The following is a 25,758-nucleotide window of genomic DNA, read 5'->3' as shown; positions in this document are numbered from 1 at the left end:
GTAGATGCATCAGGATGAGTGATGCTGTTGCTTGGATCATACATTTGGTGAACAACTTCCATGCCTTTGTCAACCCAAGGGAAAGAAGACAAAACTTGAAATACTGTTCCCCATCCTGAACCTGACAGGAGCATGCCAACAGACAACCTTCAGATGCAGGGTATTCATCCAAGTTTTCCTATGTAAGGAGGGGAAGCAAGGGCTGCATCACTGCTATCCAGAACTTTCTCAGGCTTACACACTTGTTGAGAAAGGAGAGTTCCAAAACTGGCCTCCACAGTCCTCCTTTCTGCAACACAGAAAAGTTTTGAATACTAACATCTTATTAACAGATAAGGAATCCTCCATTGTTCTTTTTGTGTAATCTTTCTTTCAGAAGGTGCCTTAGCCTGCTAAAACCAAACTGAATGTCTTTGGAATTACTTAAGATAAGAGAATGCAATAAAACTTTATCATGCAACCCCATGTTAAACCCTCTTCCAGCCAGAAATTTAGAGAATAATTTACAAAATTTGAAGCTGGCAATTCCTTCTCTGATTCCATTCATAGTTACATGGGAAAGGAGGAAGAAGGACATGGCAGGTGGACCTCATCCACTTTGAACAATGGAAATCTGGAAGTCATATACTAGCATTACCTCTAGATAAGAGGGGAGCTTCTGAGCTTAAGAACTTCTTGTCCAGAGAGTCCCTTTCCCTAAAACCTGCTCTAATGTGATCCTTCCCACAGAACCTGCCTTGAAAGAAAGGCCCCTAAAAAAGTAATACTGACCAGAAGACAACTTAGTAAAGAAAAAAAGCTTACTATCCCGCCCTCCCAATGAAGACGTCTCAAAATAAACAAAGAATTACAAGAAAGAGACTCCTTAATTTTACTTTTAAACTCTAAAGCTGAAAGGAAACCTATTGGTAGCCACATTAAAAAGCACCCAAAAGCTACAGTGAGATAATTTGCAAAGTTCTGCCATCTTGAATTTCTCCATCAAAATGCTCAGCCATCAGCACCAGAATTAAGTCCTCAGGGGTCCATTACCCCCTTTCTCACCACAAAAATAAACACTGCTGTCAACATGTACCCCTTCCCTGTAGGTCTAGTTCAGAAGAACCCACTCAAATCTTCATCAGCATTATTAATCACATGAGAAGCGGGTACAGTCACTTTCAAAAAACAGACAACATGCAAATGTTTAAGTCAGAAGGACCTTTTTTTAGCTTTCTAACTCTCAGACATATTGAAAATTCCTTGTCTTTACCCATCTTTTTTTTTTTAATTAGAAAGGATCGACAATCAGAAACACTATGAAGTGCACAGGAAAAGAAAGGAAACTACCGAAATGCAATTTCCACCAGTAAAGTTATTATCTTCAAGCTCCAGTTCCATCTGTTTGTCTAAGTGCCTATTTAACAGGTCAAAGTCACAAAATAGCTAAATGTTAAACACACATGCGTTAACATAACTCCATAAATAAAGTTACAGTACTGGGAGCCCTGGAAGCCCAACACATAACCAATGCTTTGTATAATACATAAATCTAAAAAGGTGATGAAATGATCTTAATAAACTTGAGAAACACTGCAAAGGTTTAATCTATCTTTTCTCTCCATTTTATCTCAGAAAGCTGTACAAACACAACTGTTATGGTAGCCATGTAATGCAGAACTTCTTCTTCTTTTTTTGGCTTTTCCCAGTTAGGGGTCGCCACAGCGGATCACTTGTCTGCTCATGATTGGCAGTGGAGTTTTACAAGAATAAATAAATATGTATTCATTCATTGAAGGAAAATTCACAAATTACTCCTAAAAGAAGGACTTCTTCTGACTTCATGGAGAGCGGCAGAAGGAATATGTTAACACAGAAGCATAGCAAGAAAATCTCCTCTGACTCTTCCTACCTACAATCTAGTTAACAGCCACAACCTTCTCTGGGGTAGTACAACCAAATGTTAGCAAGAAGGTACTTTCACTGCATGAAAAAGGTCTGACACCATCTGCCAACCTGATTTGTATTCTGGTATTCTGACTGCAGAAACTGAGATAAAGGCAATTATATTAGCACCCTAAGCAATGTGTTGCATAGCTAATCCTGTCACACATGCTGGAATGTTACTGACCACTGTACTGTAAAGAGCTGCGTTCTCCTATTAGGATTCATGCATACCTCTGTTTTCTCATTCATTACAATGTTACTATAAAGTGCAACATTCTAGTGTAAAACATAATGAATGTTTGAAGATATTGCAACAATTACAAGGACCAAGAATGTACTCTTACTGGCCCATCACATACATTATATATGCACACTTTAACTAGAGATTAAAAATTAGTTAAAGCAGAAAATATATATTGTGACAGCCCTGCACTAGCCCAGTAATCAAGGATCTCAATCCTCACCACTAGCACCAGTGAGGGAGGTGCACATTGGGAGGATGACAAGTACACATACAGTAAAGTACAATTTCCCTTAAGAGCATACAGAGATCACAGTCAGTCTGGGGCTTGTTTCTCCCTCTTTCTCCAGATTCCCAATAAGACTCCCTACTGGCACAGCTATAGAGTTGAGTCCTTAGCCAGGGTTCCAAGCCAAGTCCTTCTAAAACTCTCTCTATCCAACCAGTGCTTCATGTCCCTGCCCAAGTAGCTGACACACACACACACTTTGAGATTTGATTTATACACAAACACACACCTGGGAAAGGCTGGCGCAGGTTTAATAGCTATGCCCTCTTCTGCCCAGACCATAAGGTAGTTAGCACTGCCTCCAGAACCTTGTATCAGCTACTTTAAGGCCCTTCTCAAAGGGTGACTGATCTTGCTATGTAATGTTCCTATTATCCAAATGGTAAGTGTGACCAACAGCAAGGCTATTGGAGTGGCCTATTCAGTGTCACCAAATACACATGAAACACTCTGAGAGCTTAAATATCTCTAAACAAATCAGCCACAATTAAAAGGTTTAAATATATTTAATAATAAATAATAAAATAACAAGACAATACTTAATAACTCAGCACAGTGACTGCAGAGCTCAAAATCACAGGAAATATTTTAAAACAACATTGCAGGACACCCACTCACACTTCTAAATCTGCCCCACAATCATAAATCTTACAACTACATATTACTCACTAACAAAAATGACACCATCTCACCACACTAAGAAAAACTCTCATAGACCAAGCTCACAAACAATTAATATTAAAAAACACATACTGGCACTCCTACAAACTCGGCTAACCTCTGGTGACATTCACCCAAATCCAGATACCCTCTCAGCCAGACAAACATCTGACTTGCTGATCCTAAATCTCAACATAAGAAGTATTACCAAGAAGCTAACAGACCTACATGCATTCATAGCCCACTACAACTCTGATATACTCGCCATTACAGAGACCTGGCTTAAACCCAGTATCCAAGACGAAGACTTTCTCCCCCAGGGCAAAATACACTTAGATCTGACAGAACAAACAGGAAAGGAGGAGGAGTAGCCATTCTCTTTAAAAACACCCTTAACCTCCAGCTTCTGCACACCACACCACCCACTTTTCAAAATGCTGAAGTCATATTTTCTGTCCTATCCATAAGAAACACCAAGATCATTAATATAATATGCTGCTATATACCTCCAGGCAACAACTCACTCATAACAGACGACATCCTACACTGGACAAAGGACAATCTACTTCAGGAAACAATCCTACTAGGAGACCTTAACACTGACTGGGCAGCCTGTAACTCCAGCAGCCCCACTGCACATATCAACCTATATGGGTTCTCTCAACTAATTGAAGAACCAACTAGAATAGATGAGAAAACAAAGAAAGAATCCGTACTGGACTGGACACTAACCAACTATCCCAAACAAAACTATACAGTAGGCTGTCTCCCAGATGTCCTAAGTGATCATCTCCCCACCTTCCTACTCCACAAACACTCCAATCACCCCAAACCAGTAGTCTACAAATTTGTACGAGATGACCATAACCTTATCCCACAATACCTAAATACTAATCCTAAGCCACTGCAACTGGAAACCACTACGGACACTCGGGTTACACCAGGCAGTAGACTACTTCAATACTACCTTCTCTAACATCCTTAACAGTCTAGCTCCCAGCAGAAACACCAGAGTTAAAGCCAACTACGCACCCTGGCTAAATAGGGACACCAGAGCCTTACTAAAAGCTAAAGATAAAGCCTGGAAAATCTGGAAAACTGACAAAACCCCTAGTTCCAGGCAATACTATCAACAGCTTACAAACAAGGCCAATTCTGAATCCAAAATAAACAAACAAAACAATTTTCTTAGCATCCAAAGGAAATATTCACATAATCCACAAAAATTCTAGCATGCCATTAACTCCCTACTAAAGCCAGGCAAAACCACTACTCCAGCACCCAGCTCTACTAACAATACCCTAGACATAGCTTCTCAATTTAATAACCATTTTACTAAATCCATCTTAGCCCTGTCCAGTCAAATAACCAAAAACAGTCTACCTCAATCACAACCTAACCTATCCCACATCACCCCCTCTTTCAGCCTATCACCAGTGCCCACCTCAACTATCAAAAAACTCCTCCTAAAACTAAAGCCAACCACATTGGCAGCTGATAACATACCTTCTGCATACCTAAAAATGGCTAGTGACTCCCTATCATATCCTGTCTCCATCCTAACCAACCGCTCCATACTAGAATCCTACATACCCAAACTCTGGAAAGTATCTCACATCATTCCTCTCCATAAAGGAGGTAATTCTTACGAATTCTCCAACTACCGACCTATTGCCATCCTTTGCCCCTTATCCAAAATTCTTGAGAAATGCATCCACTTGCAAGTGATGACATATCTTAACACACACAATCTACTATCTACCACACAACACGGTGTCCATCCACATCACAGCACTACTATAGCCCTTCTATCCTTCACTAATCATATAAATCTTCACAGGAATGATAACAAATATGTATTAGCCATTTTCCTAGACAAAAGCATTGATATGGTCTCCCACTCTATTCTAATAGACTCACTAACATCATTATCCTTCACCTCCTCTACTATAGACTGGTTCAGAATCTGCCTATCTGACAGGCAATAATCAGTCCAGTGGAAAGGAAGTCTGTCTACACAACTTCCAACCACCACAGGGCTCTATACTGGGCCCACTATTGTTCTCTATTTTCACAAATAACCTCAAATGCTCTACACAACATGCCACACTCATACAATATGTGGATGATTCAACCCTGATCTCCTCCGCCTCATCTCCCACCACCCTACATACACTCACTCAAGATACCTTTAACTCAGTAGAAAAATGGATATCGGGTATACAACTAATTCTAAATCCCAAAAAGACAAAACTGCTACTATTTAGCCCTAATAGATAAAAAACCCTCTCCTTTACCATAACATCTAAGGATGGCACCACCATTTCCCATTCTAACTACACCAAACTTCTGGGCATTAAAATACACAATAACCTCCACTTTGATGTTCACATCTCACATACCATAAAACTAGTACACAAAAAACTAGGCTCCCTATACAGGCATAAGTCCTTTCTCTCACAAAAAGCAAGAGTCACTCTTGCACAAAGCCACCTCCTCCCAACTCTATTATACGCAGCACCAATCTTTACCCAAATCAGATAATGTGACCTAGACAAACTAGAATCATGCCATAATAAAATAGCCAAGTTTGCTACTAACTCAACCTATAGAACCCATCACTGTACTGCACTAAAATAACTACAATGGCTTGAGCTACCACAGCTACTTAACTATCACCAGCTGGGCACAGCCTACAATATCCTCAAATATCCTCATTATCCAACCTACTTACTGTTTATACTGCAAACCGGTACCTAAGATCCAGTGAAAAATCTCTCCTCTCCATCACCAAGGCTAACAATAATGCAGGGAAAGCGCTCTACTCCTACACCGTTGCCAGAAATTGGAACTCTCTTCCCCTATCCGTGTCCACTGCCCCCTCCACATCCCTATTCAAAAACTCCCTCAAATCGCACCTTCTTAGTACCTGGTTACGCCTTTGTATCACATAACCCTACCCATACTACTATTAACTCCCCAAACTCCTCATTGATCACATACTGAATCTCTGATCCCCTGTAAGCTTGGTCATCTGAAAGGGTCCTTTAACTGTAGAATCTTACTTGATATATTTTCTTCTCTTACCAATGTATAACTGACATTGTCTTTTTACCTATGTTCTATATCTTTGTTAATTTCTTTTTATATTACTATGCTCAGCATATATGATGTAACCTGTTTTGTGTATTATGCTGGATGTACTGTATTTGTATAACTTGATGCTGGAGCTTATCTCCCCGGGCCTCTGCTGTAAATGGACCTGGTCCAGTCAGAATTTCCTGGTTAACAAATGTAAAATAAATAAATGATAAATAAATAAAATACAGAAAACATCTAAACTAATCCTTACTATATTCCTAACTATCTCTAAAAGAAATGCTATACCTAAATCTTACTTACAAAGCAAGGCAAATACAGATGAAAAGTGCTGAATGGATGAACTTTTTTATAGCACTTATTTCTCTGATGTTTTGCAAGTTAAATCTGTATGTTCCAACTTCTGCTATTAATATAGTTTATATACATTTCTGTTCTTTTCCAGTAGGGTGCACTGTGGTTACATTCTGGAAGCTCATTACATAACATACAGTTCAACACACACTTGTGCACCAGTAGTTTAATATCCACATAACATACAGTTCTCTTACATTTGTAAGACAAGCCTATGGATCATATTTATATTCACAAATGACATATGATTATTTACAAAATTCCAGATAGCTGGGCTGGCAGTGTCATATTTCTGTACAAACCATATTAATATTTTCAAGCTAGCTGGGCTGGCAGCATTTCAGTTTGTCTCACACACACACACACACACACACACACACACACACACACACAGACACACAGACACACACACACACACACACATATATATATATATATATATATATATATATATATATATATATATATATATATATATATATATATATATATATATATATATATAAAACGTATTCCACCGTGTTCTGCAAAAGCAAACTTATTGGGAGTTTTTATTTAGGTATGGTATTTCGGAACAACACATAAAAAATGGAACATTTTAGTTAATGAATTTCAAAATACAGTTTACTTGCTTTCAATGCACACCATGAATAAATTCATCTATAAAGTTAATGAAGATGTGTAATAAAAATAAAGAATGAGAAGTCACACACTACCTTTGTTGCATATGATCTCTTGAAAGCCAAGGCGTGAGGCACATACACTGACTTAAAAAGAAAGAGAAAGAAAATCAAAGAAAACACGGAACAAATGAAATGCTTATGTCTAAGGCATGCATAACTAATTAAAAAAATAAAACTAAAAATGAAACATAAATGGATGGATATGACAACAATGAAGACACAAATTACCAACAAAAACAGTCGATGACTGAATCCAAGAAACAGACCCATTATTTAAAAAATCAAATTGTCCTTTATCAGCATTCTTTCTTCTTACATTAACCTTTTAAAACCAGAAAAGTTGTATTAATATGTGTAACTACTAGGTATTTTTGGCTTAGAAATACTATATTTAAATGCAGCTTAAAACTACAAATGTATGAAATATGACATCATTTCTACATCTTTACATTAAAAACTGGGTAAAACAAAACAGATATGTTTGACAATAATTTGTTTTATTTATGTATTAATTTTTGCAAACTATAATAAAATAAGCATGAACAATACTTATAACTCTGTCAAGATGCTGACCACTTGTCACAGGGGAATAATACAATGGCTATGTGTTAACCAACAAAGGTCTGTCTAGAAAGACCAAGCGCTGGCAGAGTCAAGTGGGGAGAGAAAACCACAAATCCTATATGAAGTCCAATCTAACACTAAATGGGACCAGTTAATTCAAGCACCAAAAGGTAGCTAGTCTTTTACTTACCTATGAAGAGAATGCCTAAAGTCTTACAGCCAGTAAGCTGGACTCAAGTTAAAGGGCCAAATATAACCTGTCAATGACTGTGTGAACTCTGACTGGCAGGATAGATATGAGCAGGTATGCCTAGCTGCATTACCACAGCACAAACTGCAGACTGCAATAACCATTTAACTTCCACAGGGAAGAGATTAGATCACAAAAGTATGTTATTTCCAGTCCAGTATGACTGTCTACCAGTCTCAGAATTCTTCATTTTCCACTGCTAACTGTGAAGATAGTAAATGTGCGATAAAGCAAATTAGTCTTGGAAAGAGAGGCCACACTACCCAGTGTAATTTGGGGTGCTGAAGTCTGAAACAGATGGAAAGAATGAAATGGTCAATAAAAAACTGAGATGGTAGGATGACTGAAGCTGAAGAAGGCCATAATAAATAAATAAATAAATAAATACTAAATGCTTCCAAAGTATATCATACAGCAGTGGTAGTGATTTATGATTAGTATACTGCAGAGAGTTACAAAAGTTCTTGAATTTGACCAACAATCTTTTTACTGTTTTCTATCTATTTTATGCCTCGTTGTCTAGTACAGAGCCCTTTAGAAGCCACCTGGCCATGCATCCATACCTCTCTCATCTGTCCCAGACAATCAAAATGCAGCTTGCTTGTGTCTTTCGGCTTTTCCCGGTTAGGGGTTGCCACAGCGGAACTCCGGTCCGCTAATGATTGGCAGTAGATTTTTACGTGTCGAGTTGCCAGCCCTGACGCACAACCTTCAACGAAGGTACGCCCATTCATGCATGTCTCCAGACAGAAGACGCTCTAGCTGAGAATCGAACGGGACAATGTCTTACTGTGAGGCGACAGCGCTACCGCAGCTCCACCAAAAATGCAGCTGCGATCCTCAAATTCCTTTCCTCAGATAAGAGCAAAACAAATGGAGATAGTCCATTCATCCCCAAGATGAAGTACATTATCAAGTTATGCACATTGCTTGGATACACTAGTTGCAACAATCACCATGTCCTGCATAGCCACTGTCAAAAAGGGTAGTAAAGTGGAAAGGGAGGTAAGGGCTATGTTATCTGATTTGCTTTGACTGTTCCTTGTTCACACTTCAAAATGAAGCCTGAGAGATGGCATTTCTAGCAAAGAAAGACCTCCCTGGAAGCTCTCACTACAGTGAAGGTGGCAGCTGTAAGCAGTCTGTGAGTGACTAGTAAAATGAGAAGGATCAGTGATCCCAGTAGTGATCAAGGAGGTGCAAAAACTGGAGAAAATAACATTGTCATGTGCTTATAATGATTTTTAACATCAAAAATGTTCAGTAAAACATAGCTTGTGTTTCTGTTTGCAAGCATATATATAGACCATTTTAACAGGCATGGAAACAGAATGCACCATGTTTATCAATCAAGACTAAAATTTCTTCATGCATACTAGATTTAATATTCAATGTTTCTAAAAAGGAAAGACAAAAAGGAGTACTTAGAAAGCATGCATTGATTCCAGGACCTAACATCACGATCTATATATTTTTGTTGTCCAGCATGAAATTTCTGAAAATCAAATTAACTAGACTTTTTTGTAAACTCCACTGCAGCTTTTCCTAAGCTTCAGTCATGGATGACATACCAGCTGCCTACGTATGCCTTATTCCTACATTTAAGCAATAAAGACCAGGAAATTGCATGTCTTAGTGCCATCACATTGCAATAAAGAGCTTTTTATTTTATGTCCTTTCTGTTCTCTCCTTCTTCCAAGCCACATGGTCATGCTTGACATCAGTAAGTGTACTGAGCAAGTTTTCACACACGTGCCTTGATGGCCTACCAATAAATACTGAAAATCTTGATGCCTGCATAACCAATAGCGTTCTCGAGAGGTAGAAACAGTAATGGTATGTCTTCTTCCTCTCCAGAAAAGGCAAGCTAGCAATGACCACTCACTGCTTTTTACTCACAACTGATTGACTTACACCAGAGACATTAGCTGGACCTAGGTCCCTTGCAGCACAGTTGGGCACCCAATCTTCACCCAACTTTACTGGAATATGAACACAAGTTTTGGATGTCCCCTTTGAACTTTGCTTATAAAGTAACCATGTGCATAGCCTTGCAGTAAACAGTAAGAGAATGACAGTTACATTTGATAACAGGCCACCATTAGTAAAATAATTTGTAAAATAAAAAACTACACTCATTACTGCAGATTTATAGCAGTATATGTTTGGAATGCAGCCCACAGTCTAGTCAATGAAGAACTCTTTGGTGACAGATACAGACTACTGACATTATCAGCCTCAAAGTCAGCACTATATATTTTTAATATTTGTCTAATTCTCTCTTTCTTGACATCTGTTAACACTGTAAGCACACTGGACATATGCCCATTTTCAGGGGCAACTTAGAAGCATTGTCCTGGTAAGTGACTTGCTCAGAGATACTTAGAATGCATATGGATGTAGAAAGAATCAAACCCTGTATGTAGGGTACCGGAATCAGGCCATTAACAGCACAGAGCCTTAATCCTCTACACTGGCTACCAGACTAGGGTCTCTAGATACATCTGAGGATGTCTTACAAAATGGGAAGGAAATAGAGCTACAATGGCAATGATGAAAACTGCAAAAGGACTGCTCTTTACTTATCCTGATTTCTGACACTTATCTGTTGCTGATGGCACTGCAGTTGTGAAACAGGTTACATTAGAGGACATAGTAATTTGGATCAAAACAATAAACACAAAGCTGGTACAATAGAATGCATTAACTGTGCATGACAAGCCAGTTAATAACACTGAAAGCTGACAGGCATTCCATCTGGCAGTTTAATGGCAAATATAAAATGATACTGTAGACTCATCTGTTTTTAGACAACAAAACAAGAAAACACTTTAGTATTTATAATACCATACACAATAAGATATATACGGTACTCAGAGGTTCCCTGCACTAAAAGATTTCTTGCTAGTAAGAAACATACTACAAATTAAGCCCTAGTGATCAGGGTTTAGGAATGAGGCCAGGAAAACAAAGGACTGGCCTTGGGACTGGGGACTGAATGCCCAATGTGCATATCAACTTACCTGATGGAGGACAGGGGACTGTTTGTGTTCATGTAACCTCTGCCAACAGCTGTAAGTTAGGCATGCCAACGCAAAACAGCTAAAGGTGCTACAAATTCAATAATATGACATCTATGCCATCCAATTTATATTATTCTGCCAAGAGGAAAGCAGCTTGATTTGGTAGACCAGAAGTAGTTGCTGTCTGCCTTGGCTTAACAACATTGCTACTGTGTGACCTTAAGCAAAGCACTTAACCAGACATTTCTCCTGGGTCTCCCCCTGAAAAGGGACTGAGTGTCCAGAAGGCCTACCTGGCTAGCAAATGTGTATTATTACCACACCTTTATGCACGTATTTTAGCAATATGATACCATATCTGTGGATATGCAAGGCTTACATAGGGAATGGACATGTTAGGCTAAATACAGGTCAGCACCAGATATAGTCAATGTTTGACAAGGTACTGAAGTCGCAGTGGTGAAGTGTCACATGTGCCTAAAGATGGCTAGAAGGAAGAAGTAGCACATGGGAAAAAATAGCATAACCATGTATTTGTTTCAAATTAGGCTTAAAAATCAGACATGTCTGCTGTTCACTCATCCGTCTAAGTGAAGTACTTGCCATATGGAAGTACATATTTTAAAAGAGAAGAAACAATGATATGGTCACCTATTCATAAACAAATTGTTGTGTAGAGTAGCTACTGCAATAATAAATAAAAGACAAGCCAAAAAGCCTAAAAATGAAGTGCACACAGTGGCTGTTTCAGAATTTCAGCTAGTTATTCTGAAAATAAGTTCATTTTTTTCTTTCTTTTAAACACCTTTATTGCATTTTATGTTGTAAACAATCAATATGTATGCCTGCGATAAAAGAAAGGCAAACAAACTATGTCAAACATTTTCATTTTCATGCATTACATGCGCTTTCTTTTTAATAATTATCATTCACTCCAACATTACATAAACTGTTCAATTCCTGTCTTCTCTTAAACCTCACTATTCTACCTGAACATTATTCTGCATGTATTGTTCCTACAAATGTCATTCATTTCCACGTAGTTTGCTCCTTCCATTTTTTAAAGATCCTATCTCCAGTTCTTTTATGCCCTTTACGATATTCAGTACGTAAGTTAAGGCTGGTTTACATTTTTATTCCATTTTCTAGTAATTTCTTTTTGGCACTCAATAGCACTAAACTTATTACCTTGTCTGGACAATTCAGATTCTATATACCAACTCAGAAGCATCACTCCTTAAGTTAATAATCATTTGCATCCCAGCACTTCTGGCAAAATGCTTTGTAGAAAATTTTTAAAATCTGCCAACTCATTACATTCCCAAAAAACATGTTCCCATCTCTCCATGTCCCATCACACCATCAGAATTTGCTATGTATCTAAGGAAAAATATTCTGATGTCCTGCTTAGAGTATCCAAATACCTGTGCAAACACTTCCAAGCAACTATTCTAAACCTTCTGGACTTTGTTGCATACCTGGGAACCATGCAGATGTCATCTGATTATTCTTTGTATATTGCTTTTCCATTCTCTCTACCAAGTATTTTTTTAACCTTTATTGATTGACTAATATATATCACAGGGTATATTTTATATACCCTACTAGTTATCCCCTTTTTAACAGCAGCTTCTGTTCCACACTCCATTAAAAAATCTACCAGTACTTCTTTCACTTGACACTGCACTATTCCTTTCTCTTTGCCTATGTTCTATTATCAGTCCCTGGTAGGGAAGGTAGTCTTTGACCTGGAGTCCAAACTTTCGCTTGGTCTCATCACATTCTATTACCTTTCCCTCTCTGGTTATTTGCTCCCAATACTTTGGTTCCTTTACTAATTTCCTCATGTATATTCCAGGTCCCTTTTGCCTGCTTTCCTTATTCCTACTTGCAGTCATTTCGATTGAAAAAATCTCCTTTCTCCATTCCCATGTTGCCTTAGTTCTTATAATACTTTCTGCTAGTTTATGAATGTAACGTTCTGGATGGTTGTTGTTATTCTCTTCAAGGACCTGAATTCAAAATCCTACTCTTTCCTTAATTCTTGAACCCCCTCCTGTTTCACCATCACCCATCTCCACTTTGATAACCTTCAGCTTGAGTTATATATTTGAGCCTTAATGGCATATCTTAAAGAATCCCTTGAAATCAGATAATCCTAAACCATCTTGTTCTGTGGTGAAAATCAGCTTATTCCACTTACTTACCTCTTTTGCTCTTCCCCTCCAAAAATACATGTTTTCAACTCTTTTATTAATTATGCTCCACAGCTTTCCTTCTGGTTGATAAAAATATGCCTGATCCGTAAATAAAACCAAAGGGACTAGAAACGTTTCCACTGCTTGCACTACTGTTCTTCCCATATCCATAATAAAGAGCTTGCATATTTTCATCCTTTGTATTATATGTTGTTTATACTGTTCCCACATAACTTTAGCTGCCATAATAGCATCCTTTTTAAATCATGCACTCAAATATTTTATCTTATTATGTCTCAATAAATTTGGTTATTGCTGAACCGGAGATAAACCAGAAGCTATATTGGTAAATGATGTGCCTACGCACATCATTTACCAATATAGCTTCTGGTTTATCTTCATTTACTGCATATCCTAAAAAAAAAAACTTGAAACTGTCTCAGAATGTTCTACAACAATGGAATTTACTTTTCTGGATTTATCACGTACAACAAAAACATTGTCTGCGAATAAAGCTAACTTTTTCTGATTATCGTACCGGCTCTTTCCTTGAATTGGTGAGTCCCCTATTTTCTTTGCCGATGGCCTTAAATATAAAACAAATAATGAAAGAGAAAGAGGACACCCTTGCCTAGTTCATCTGCTCAAACATAAGTTGTTGAAGAGAAAACTACCTACCTTAATTCTTGCCTTCAATCATTCATATGGTATTCCATCGGGGAACACAAATACCACTGCTCTGCTCATAAAATCTTAGCGGACTCTATTGAAAGCCTTCTTTTCATCAAAGCCCAGCAACAACAGTAGTACTTTCTTACACTCTGCTTCCCTCTAAATCATTGTTGTTCTATTAGTATCAAATGTTTGTATCTCTTCCACAAAGCCACACTGTATTATAACTATCAATGTTGGCAATGCCTTTGTCCTTTTCTTATCTAGTATAAACAATTAAACATTTTATAATCATGGTTTACATTTGAAATGGGTGTATATAATGCTGGGTCTGAAGGGTATTAATGCTGTTTGTGTAATACAACCATCAAAGCTTTCTTACAAAGATATTGGTATTCCTCCCCTTTTAAAATATTGCAAAGCAAAACCTTCCAGATCTTTTATCACTTTCTCCCCTATCAAATTCTAAACTTCTAAAGGAATACTGTCTATTCCTGAAGGCTTCCCTCTTGACTGACTACATGTCACCATTTTTATCTCACCTTTTCCTGTCTTAGCTATTAATTGTTCAGCCTCATCTGCGTCTAACCACAATATAATCAAGTCTTCCATGTTAATTTCCATTTGCCTTTTCTTGATTTCCACATTCCTATGCTCTCTACATATTTTCATAAAATGCTCAAAATGTCTCTTATATCTCTCTACAGAATTTAGTTTGACACTTTCTATTTTTTATCGAAGTTGTTTATAAAAGGTTTTTGTACTTAGGAATTGTTATCAAAAATAGTCACTTAATAGCAACTGTTCTAAAATTATGCATATTACAAACATACTTCTTTCTCATATATATATATTTCTCTTATTTCTGTTATATTTTTAAAATTAGTTTTCATTTTATCCCACTGTTCCTTCTGAAGACATTTCTATCTTCCCTTATAACTCTCAAATCATTTTCACTAACCAACTTTTAAATTCCTCCCTCTTAAAAGGTAAGTAGGAAAGTGCCAGTGTCTCACTTTTACTTCATTACCTGCATGTGTGCCTTAGCTTTTATTGCTGCATGATCTGAAACAGTTATTGGACATGTTTCAAATGTTCCTGAGAAATATAATTTCTATCCAGCCTAGTTATTCTACCTTGGGAAATAATATGTAATTTCTTTCTGGGTTCTTGCTACTGCATTCACATCTTCCATACCAAACTTTCTTGCATTTTTATTCAGAAATCCACCCTTTTTTGTTATATTTTCCTTTCTAGGTCACCCTGATGCATCTTCACTATTGAAAACCAGGTTCCAGTTTCCGCCCATAAATATTTCCTGCCGAAAATTCTCTTATGTTCAATAATAACAGTTTTAGGTAGAATTCAAATGCATGCCAGTATAATCTTCTTCCCTTGTCAATAACACCTTACTAGATCAAATCTATTAGTTTATTTTCCGTCACTATTAGAACTCCTCTAGCAATCAGTATTACTACTCCACTTTTCTTTTGTCGCTGATATTCTGCTGAAAGTCCACAATGAAATTATTTTTTTTGCCAAGTTTCCATATTCATTTCTATCTAAATGTGTCTCCTGCAGCAATGAACAGAGTAGCCATTTCAACAGAAAGCTGTTACTCCCATCTGTCATCAGTGACAGTTCTTTTGAATATATATTTACAAATTTTAGCTCACATGCAGATATTAATGGTTGGAAAGCTGATATCTTAAGTGGTTGCTTCTTCTTATCTCCATTTGAATCTATGTCACATTTCATGACCTTTTGTAGTTGCTTCTTCTCATCTCCATTTGAACCTACGTTACATTTTCATGGCCTTTTGCTTCAATAAAAACATGCACACACACAAAAAAAAATAATTTTCAAACCCCCATCCCCTTCTAATTTAACAGACAACAAATGAACTTTACCCCTCCAAATAGTAGCAGTTGTCCCAAGGTTATGGATGCATCCACAGGCATCAGCTAATCTCATATTAAGGTTACTCATGTTAAAGTGCATGTTGCACCACATATTCCAACGTACACTGATGGCAAGCTGTTGTTTTCTTATCTTCACTGCCTTCCCAGATGTGAAAAACACATTGCATGCTTTCAGTAAACATTAACTTTTAGCCCATGAAAAAGTGCACTAGCTACATTTAAATAAAATAAACCGTGTAGTGTTATATTAAAGGCATTAAAATTCTAAGGCTGCTAGGGAAGCAACTACTTGTCTAATTGATTCACTTCCCACAGTTTCAAACATCATTTATTTTTCAATTAATTGCTTTCCACTGTACACTTGAATTGTAATTACACTGTACATTCTACTATTCCCTCAAGAGATAGTGCTCAGACTACTCATGATTAATTGCTTTCACTTGCAGACTTCTGGTCTCCAGATAGTCTTCTGCTTTTCTGGATGTGTCCAAACTACTGCTGAGCCTCTTTGGTTTCTGCTCTGATGTCCTCATTTCTTTGTCTGGTCCACAGTGTGCATCCTACCACCCATCCCTGGTACTTCATCTCCATCACCTCTAGCTTCCACAATTGCTCTGACTTTCTGCCCAGGTTTCTGTACCAAATAGTAGTATTGGTCACACCACTGGTTTGAACAGCTTACTTTTCAACTTCTTTGGCATACTTCTATTCATATGTTAATTCGAGGTTAACTGCCATGAAAGGCCATTTTAGCCCAGCCTAACAACCCCAGGTCATAATCAAACCCTGTAACTTGCATCTTTGAGGTGAAGATCTTAACAATTACGCCAAACCCACCCCCCTAACTAGATCAGTTATGCCATAGGGAATGGCTGACAAACAACTGACTCATAGTTACTGTTCATGGAGTCCTGGAGATCTTTAAGGAGCTTAGCCTAAATTCCCAATTGCTCCGAAGCACTCTCTGCATAAGTGACTTGCTCAATGCCACACAACATGTAAATAAAGTAGATTCAAGCTCTAGACCCTTACTCCAAAAAGCAGCTCAGTAACAAGTCAGAGCTTTAGTCCTCTGTGCCAACTGTCAGACTACAATGGTTCCACTAAGAGTCTCTCATACACTACTCCTGACACTCTGTGCCAGTTGGCTGCTGCCCCTCTGATTTTAGCTTTAACCTCTTCATTCAGACTTCCTTTGTCCTCACACTCCCCTCCCAGATACCTGAAGGCGTTAATCTGTTACACTAGCTTCTTTTCTATCTTAAATCTCAGCTTCTTCTGATTTCCCCATTACAGTTGTCTTATCAGTACTCAATTTCATCTCATGTGCCTTCAGTTTTGCATTCCATTCCATTTCCTCGTCCTTTGTTGACATTCTTCCTCAGAGTCTGCTCGTAATGCCACATTGCCTGCATAGAGCAACTTTGTTGATCTGTTCCCTCTGACCTGTTTCCAAATGTAGTCCATCACCACTATGAACGGAAGTGGGCTCAGAGCTAAACCCTGATGCACAGCCATTCCCAATGGATGGTAATAAAAACAGCTATTTACTTTACAGATGCATGAAAGAATAATTGTAAATTTCACTGAGAAGACAGTGATTAAGATTCTCAGGAGTAATTACTTGCACCTGTAGACTTCTCTTCTCTAAACAAAAGCTTTTGCTAATCAAAAATAGCTAATGAATTTGGAAATAAAAAAAAACAACTACAATTTTCAAGCTTTCCAGCATTTTATCTTCTTTTACAAGCCTATTTGCTTAAGTAAATGAGAACAAGGACATTAATCTAGATATCCACCATTATAAAAATATGACTTTTTTTACAGATAATTTGATCAACACACCTTTATATACCTCACCTCAGTGGCCAAAGTTTACAATATTATATTATACTTAACTTGCTTCTATCCTGCCTTTCTTATTTTGTTACAGTGTAAAGCCTATATACATTACAACTAAGAAAAACAAATGCTTTCTTGCTTTAAATATTTAACATATACAGCATTCTCTGATAAGACTCCTCCTACCTCACATTTAAAATACCCGACTCTCACAATACAAAACTGTTTTACAATATAGCATGAAATTTACATCATGACGTTTTGTACAAATATTAGTAAAAACAAAACTATTTTACTTACAGTTACTTCATTGTCTTCAGTGTTCGTCTAAACAATAATGACATTAAGTGGGGTATATGCTTCACATTTCACCCACCACTCTAACGCAGTCAGCAAAATGTAACACTTTAGAAAAAATTCAGTCTTTCTCAGCCAGTTCTTGAAAAGGCACATTTAACACATCTATCCTATATCTATTGGAACTGATATTTTATAGTCCCCTATTTATTCACAAAATGTACAATGTTGCTAGTCTTCTTTCTGATCATCTCCATCTCTCAATACCAGTCTCAGATTCAAGTTCCAGGGTACTCCTGATTCTTTTAGTTAGCTGTAGTATTACTCTTTGGAACAATAGAAAAGGTTGCAATTGCAAAGTCTCTCTCTCTAAAAAGCGCACTTTTGCTTGCTGGCTCTCACTTTGTTGGCTAAACTTATTTTTCTATTTCTGTCTTAGACTGTTCTGTATCCAAAAATGGGTTTGATCCTCTATATACATCGTCCTGAATCTTACACCAGTCTCTAGATACTCCCTGATTGCTAGGATAAACCTGTTTCACTTCTCCTTGGTGTACAGTGAACAATTACTTTCCACAATCACATTGTTGATGCCATTTTTTAATACTTTCTCCTTCTGCCACAATTTTGACATCAGCAACTCTTTCTGCTGGTATGATTTTTCTCATGGCCAGATCTGAAACATACACATGGTGTGCCCTCTCAATTAACAAACTCTTTTGAGGAAGACCAGTCCAGTTTCTTATCTGTACTTTCACAAAATTCAGTAAGGAAAAAAAAAAAGACCTACCCAAGCTAGACTTTTTATTGTTGTGTAACACTTTAAACACCTGTAGTGGAGGCCTATGAGGCATATGAAATTACCTCTTAAAGGGTGTACCAATATTTCAGCAACTTGACTTGTGAATGCTCACAATTTTTTACTTTTTATGTCTTTATGAGTACCCTAATGTTTATATATATCAGGACTGATTTTACATCAATTGTTTCTAAAGTATAGCCAAACAATCCATGTGTACTATGTTGATGAGGTCAAAAAAGGACAAAGCGTACATGTCTACAGCTAATGGAGTTTGGCTTTATTGGCTTAAATGAACTCGTACAGGTTTAAAAAGTAAAAAGTCATGGACATTCAGAAGCAGGGTGGCTGAAACATTGGTATATCCATAAGGGGTCCTTAGCAGGACCTGACTAGGTTCTCTCTTTTAGAAACAATGTTGCAAAAACAGGTTAGTAATGTGTAAGTCTACCAACTTTGTTTAGAAGTATCAGTACACTGCTTTCAGCTGTTTGCTGATGTTGATTTTTTTTTTTTAGCATTTGATGCCTGGAAATTTTTAGTAAAGCACAGCCCATACTCAGAGCATGCTTTGGAAGAAATGCTCCAAAATCAATATTCATATTACAACAAAAATAATGTACATGCATTACAGTAATGCTTTACAACTGAAGAAGCATGAACTAATACCGTAGCATACATACAAGATTAAGTACAATTCAGTATAAACAAGAAGCGTGCTTGCCTCCTTCAAATAGCGCACACACACACACACACACATATATATATATATATATATATATATATATATATATATATATATATATATATATATATGAAACAAGAGTTGAAAAGTAGGGTAAACTAGTGGGAGGTTCTAGGAAAGTACTCATAATATGCAGCTGCAGTTCCTGTTTGGAAGTAGGTAGGTCTTGGGTGCTGTCTTGAAAGTGTGTTTCATGGGTATTTGACTCACAGAAAGTTGGATAAAATTCCACATTCTGAAGCTACAGAGCACCTAGAAGAGTCACCAAATGGATGATAGGATGACTGGATATCACCAATTAGCAGAACACAGTATGCAAGAGGAAGTGTTATCACATCCATAAGGCATTAATGGCAGGGCTTTTACTGGGATAAAACAAGACAGTGACAGCAGCTCTAAATTGAAACATCTCTATATATCTGCTGTATTCTAGCCACAGTATCTTTCTTAGAAAAATATGATGGTGGCATCTACCAACAGGCCCACAGGTGCACTTGGCAAACTTAGAGTACCTTTTCTCCAGTTTATTGGATGGGGCTCAGTGAAGATTTACTAAACTTGGGAGGCATTTAAATGACTGAGAATTAGACATGACCTAGCTGTTAAGATATGTACAAAATCAGGCGTGGAATTCACTGTTCTATGTTTCTAAAGTATAGCCAAACAATCCATGTGTACTATGTTGATGAGGTCAAAAAAAGGACAAAGCTTACATATATACAGCTAATGGAGTTTGGCTTTATTGACCTAGATGAACTCATAAAGGTTTAGAAAGTAAAAAATCATGGACATTCAGAAGCAGGGTGGCTGAAACATTGGTATGTCCCTAAGGGGTCCAAAGGAGGACTTGACTAGGTTCTCTCTCTTTTAGAAACAATGTTGCAAAAACAGGTTAGTAATGTGTAAGTCTACCAACTTTGTTTAGAAGTATCAGTACATTGCTTTCAGCTGTTTACTGATGTTGAGTTTTTTTAGCATTTGACGCCTGGAAATTTTTAGTAAAGCACAGCCCATACTCAGAGAATGCTTTGGAAGAAATGCTCCACAATGAATATTCATATTACAACAAAATGAATGTACGTGCATTACAGTAATGCTTTACTACTGAAGAAGCATGTACTAATACCGTAGCACACATACAAGGTTAAGTACAAATTCAGTATAAACAAGAAGCATAATTGCCTCCTTCAAACAGCAGAATATGAAGTTTAAAATCAAACACACACACACACACACACACACACACACACACACACATATATATATATATATATATATATATATATATATACATGTATACATACACACACACACACACACACACACACACACACATGTGTGTGTGTATATAAATATATAAATATATATTAATATATATATATATATATACACACACACACACACACACATATATATGTATACATACACACACACACACACACACACACACACACACACACACACACACATACACACACACTCACATATATATATTTTTATATATATGAAACAAGAGTGGAAAGGTAGGTTAAACTAGTGGGAGATTCTAGGAAAGTACTCATAATGTGCAGCTGAAGTTCCTGTTTGGAAGTAGGTAGGTCTTGACTGCTGTCCTGAAAGTGTGTTTTAATGGGTATTTGACTGACAGAAAGTCGGATAAAATTCCACATTTTGAAGCTACAGAGCATGTAGAAGAGTCACCAAATGGATGACAGAATGACTGGATACCAACAATTAGCAGAACACAGTATGTAAGAGGAAGTGTATCACATCCATAAGGCATTAATGGCAGGGCATTTACTGGGATAAAACAAGATGGTGACAGCAGCTCTTAAGTGAAACATCTCTATATATCTGCTGAATTCTAGCCACAGTATCTTTCTTAGAAAACTATGATGGTGGCATCAGGAAAAAGGCCCACAGGCACACTTATCAAGTTTACTGTACCTTTGCTCCAGTTTATTGGATGGGGCTCAGTGGAAGATTTAAGAAAGTTGGGAGGCATTTAAAAGACTAAGGATTAGATAGGCAGTAATGAAAATCAAAGATAAGGCCGGGGAGCACTGGCGCTTAACAAAACCCCGAAACAATCAGGATACAAGGATCACGAACCAGGCGTTGAGTAAAAGTTCTTTAAATAATTAAGCCAACCCAGCGCTCTGCTAAAAAAGAAAAACACTCCAAAATAACGTCAAGTGCTTTCACACGCCCCCTCACCCTCCTTTCAATTTTTTTTTAGATAGGGTGGTTATTCTATTTTTATTACCCCCACCCAATTTTAATAATACTAATATAAATATTATCATATTATATCAATTATATTAATAACAAACTTGCAATTTAAAGAGAAATAAAATATAATAAATGTTAGTAATAAATTGTTCACAACAATTGTTCACAAAATTCATTTTGTTATTTGTTTTTCTTTAATTTTATTTTTTTTAATGATTTGCATTTTTATGCATATATGCATATTTTATGCATACATTCAAAAGCAAAAATTCTAAAAAAAAATTTTAAAAAAAACCAACTACTACTTAATCAATTGTACTACTGTTGTTTTAACCTGGTAGCTTTGTTAATGTTTTTTAGCAATGTAATGTTTCGATCTGTTATTTTTAAAAGTCTTTTGAAAAATCTTTTAACCTTTCTAAAATCTATATTTATTTTACTTCCACTATATCTTATATTGTCAACCCACAATGAACTTATTATATTACCTGTCTTAGTCAAACAACAATTGCACCTGTCTTATTTAATGGTGGTTGTTATTCTCCCACCCCATTTTTATAATTTTGCCCTTCTAATTTTAATAAACTAGTAATACTAATAGCCCCATTAAGACCAATACTAAATTTAACCATGCTTCCCACCATTTTGCTGCTTCCCTAACCTCCTTTCCCCAGCAGTTTCCTTTCCCCATAAGGATGGGGCATCTCCTCCTCTGAAAAAAGCATGCACTTGCTCAAATCACTATTCACCCATGTGTGATTCAGCTTGAAAATGCATTGTCTCCTTTGCTTTTCAATGCATTGGTCTCAGCTCTTTTTTGAATTTCCTTAGAGGTGCTACATGCTTCTCTTTTTGCTGAAACATTCCTCTCGTTTTCACCCCCTCTAAATACAATTAAAGTGTGGCCCTTATTATAAATAATTCTCGAGATTTTATTTTGAAATAAATGCGGAGATTTTATTCGAATTTACTTGTTTTAACAGTGTTATTGACTGTTTTTTGCCTACACATCCTTTTCCTCCTGTCTCCTTCATTATTTAATTTGCTAAGTATTCATTCTTTCTGTTTCTCCCTCCTTTCTTGTTCCTCATTCTTTGTTTCGTAATTTGTTGTTTTTATTTTTCCTTCTCATTTCTTAGGGTTTTGTCATTGGTCTTCTCTTGTTTGGCCAATTTTCAACTTTCATTGCAATTTACTTTGTAATAATCCTTTCCACTGACCAACTTTTCCACCTTTTCCCCGTTTCACCTTTACCACTTGTTTTCCACTTCGTCCTAGTCCTGGGAGGGTAGTATCTCTCGTTTTTCTCTTTACCTACACTCAGTATTTATCCTTTCATCTTGTGTTTTACCTCCCCCTCTCTCCATCTATTAATTGTTTAGAAAAAGGCACTCCTCATCAAAGCACTGCACAAATAGAGCCTCATGGGTTAAATAACTTTTGTCCTCACCTTTGATTCTAGCTTTAAAATAATTTGTCCTTTGATGGCTGTGTTTCTTTTGAAATAAAAAAAACTTTGGTTGCTATTATTAGTTTTAAAAACAAATTTGGAATAACTTTTTTTTTGTAATCCACTGTGGCAACCTGCAAACTTTAAGTAAATCCACGTCCATCTTTGCTGCGACTGTACTCTTGTACAAATGTTGAAGTATTTCTCTAAAAACTTTAGCTATTCTGAATAATATCCCATATATGTCATCCAGTTCTTAGGTAGTGTGTGTGCAAAAGCCCACCGGGTATCATCTAGGTTTTAAGATTAGTGTAGATTCCCAGTAACTTAACACGATGCAGAGGCACAGATTAGTTACAGGTAATATAGAACGATAATGGCATATACAATTACAAGGGTTGTGACAAGTAATATAGAATATAGTATAAGAAATAGGTTTAGAAGTTCAAAGATGGACACTAAAATTATAAATTATAGGCTGCAACAGTTTAAAAGATTTTTTACAACTTTTAAAAGGACAAAACAACAATTTACAGAATGCTATAGTAGTATTACACAAATTTTTAGTTTCAGGTTTAGATTGGTTTTTGTGAAATGGTTAACTGTTGCAAAATAGGGGTTTTTTAGTTAGAATTTTAAAATGCAAACATAACTGTTGATGGTAACAAAGAAATAGGGAAATGGCACCCAATTCTTTTCACAAACAGTGTGATTGAAATTTAATTAACAAAATAGGGGGGGTTTTTGCATGATTTTTTTATTGAACTAAAAGTATAATATTGCATTAATTAAATACTAACACAGAAGGGTTTTATTATGTAAAATCTTAAGTGTATTAATAATATAATTGATTTTTAATTACAGTATTTATTCAAGCGGTAGGGATCGCTATATTTTGGAAGTGTGTTTATTCTTTTATTCGAGAAAAGCCTGGGAAGATTTACTTAAAGAAAAGCGGCAGCGTTTGTGTTTTAAATAGCTTAACAAAACCCCACCTCCTCTAGACAGTCATTCCTAGAGTTGCGCAACAGTATCAAAAAGCAAATAAAGGAAGATAAAACCCAATATTATCAGTCTGCCCTAAACTCCTCATATTACAACCCTAAGCAGTTCTGGTCCTCAATAAACTCCATTCTCCACCCTGGTAAATTAGGCACCCACCCCACCTACCACTCCCCCCTTCCTGCAGCAGTATTGCTGGCTCATTCCATAAACCCTTTACTGAAACCATTCTGTCTTTGACTAAACAACACAACCCTCTACCCACCCTCCCTACATCAAAACCAAATACTCTGTCCACAATCTTTTCTTTTTCATCAGTGCCTACCTCCTATATAAAAAAACTTCTACTGAAACTTAAGCCTACAAAACTTGCAGCTGACAATCTCACCTCTGAATACCTAAAAATAACAGCAGAATCCCCAGCTTATTCAGTCTCTATCTTAATTAAACGGTCCTTATCAGAAAGCTATGTCACCACACTGTGGAAAATATCTTACATCATTCCCCTCCATAAAGGTGGCTTCTCCACTAAACTTTCCAATTACCACCCCATAGCCATCCTTTCTCCACTTTCCAAGATACTTAAGAAATGCATCCATTCTCAAGTCTTAAGACTACTTCTTAGCTAATAACCTCCTCTCCAACATCCAGCATGGCTTCAAGCTATACCACAGCACTACTACCGCCTTGCTCTCTTTCAGTAATGCTATCCTTCATCATAAAACTAATGGCCTATTCTCCTCTGCTATATTCCTGGATCTATCCAAGGCTTTTGACATGGTCTCACACAAACTACTAATCTCTGTTCTCACTAACCTATCCTTTTCCCAATCAGCTACTGACTGGATTCACAGCTATCTAATTGGCCGCCAACAATCAGTAGTCTGGCATAATGACCTATCTCCTCGATTCCTGTAACACTCGGTGTTTCCCAAGGCTCCATCCTTGGTCCCCTACTATTCTCACTCTTAACCAATGATCTATTCACAACCAACAAGCATGCTTCTCTTATACAGTATGCAGATGACTCCACCCTAATCTGCTCATCCCCAGCTATACCTGAACTTCACAAGATCACACAGGAAGCCTTTTCAGCTATAGAAAACTGGCTATCTAATGCCCAGTTATTACTCAACCCGAGCAATGCTAAACTCCTTATCTTCCAAAACACTAAATCTAACTCAATCATCCCCCACTTTAATACTGTAGCCAAAGACAATACTGTCATCTCCCCAACAGAGCATACCAAACTACTTGGTGTTGAGATTGATAACAATCTCAGATTTGACACTCACATTTCTCTTACCATAAAAAATGTTCACAAAAAACTAGGTACATTGTACAGAAACAAACAATTCCTTACCAAGAGGCCAGAATTTCTGCTGCCAATTCCCACCTAATCTCCACTTTAGTCTATGCCTCTCCTATACTTACTCCTGTACTTACCTACCTTAGACAAACAGACCTAAACAAGCTCAAGGCTTGCTACAATAAAACTGTTAAGTTTGCC

At 37.0% G+C, this 25,758-nt stretch overlaps 1 protein-coding gene across 1 annotated transcript in view; it reads right to left on the bottom strand.

Annotated features, from left to right (window-relative positions):
* The window catches only part of LOC122814986 (protein-methionine sulfoxide oxidase mical3a-like), a 663,428-nt gene that overhangs the window by 407,772 nt on the left and 229,898 nt on the right, over positions 1–25,758 (bottom strand). The window contains exon 11 of the mRNA XM_044087241.1: positions 7,286–7,336. Within this exon, the coding sequence (XP_043943176.1) occupies positions 7,286–7,336 (51 nt within the window). The remainder of the gene's footprint in view (positions 1–7,285; positions 7,337–25,758) is intronic.

This window comes from Protopterus annectens, chromosome 11.part0, assembly GCF_019279795.1.
Source record: "Protopterus annectens isolate FY-2018-M chromosome 11.part0, PAN1.0, whole genome shotgun sequence".
Taxonomy (NCBI): Eukaryota; Metazoa; Chordata; order Ceratodontiformes; family Protopteridae; genus Protopterus; species Protopterus annectens.
The sequence above is the reverse complement of the archived record's forward strand: the minus strand, read 5'-3'. Positions and strand labels throughout refer to the sequence as shown.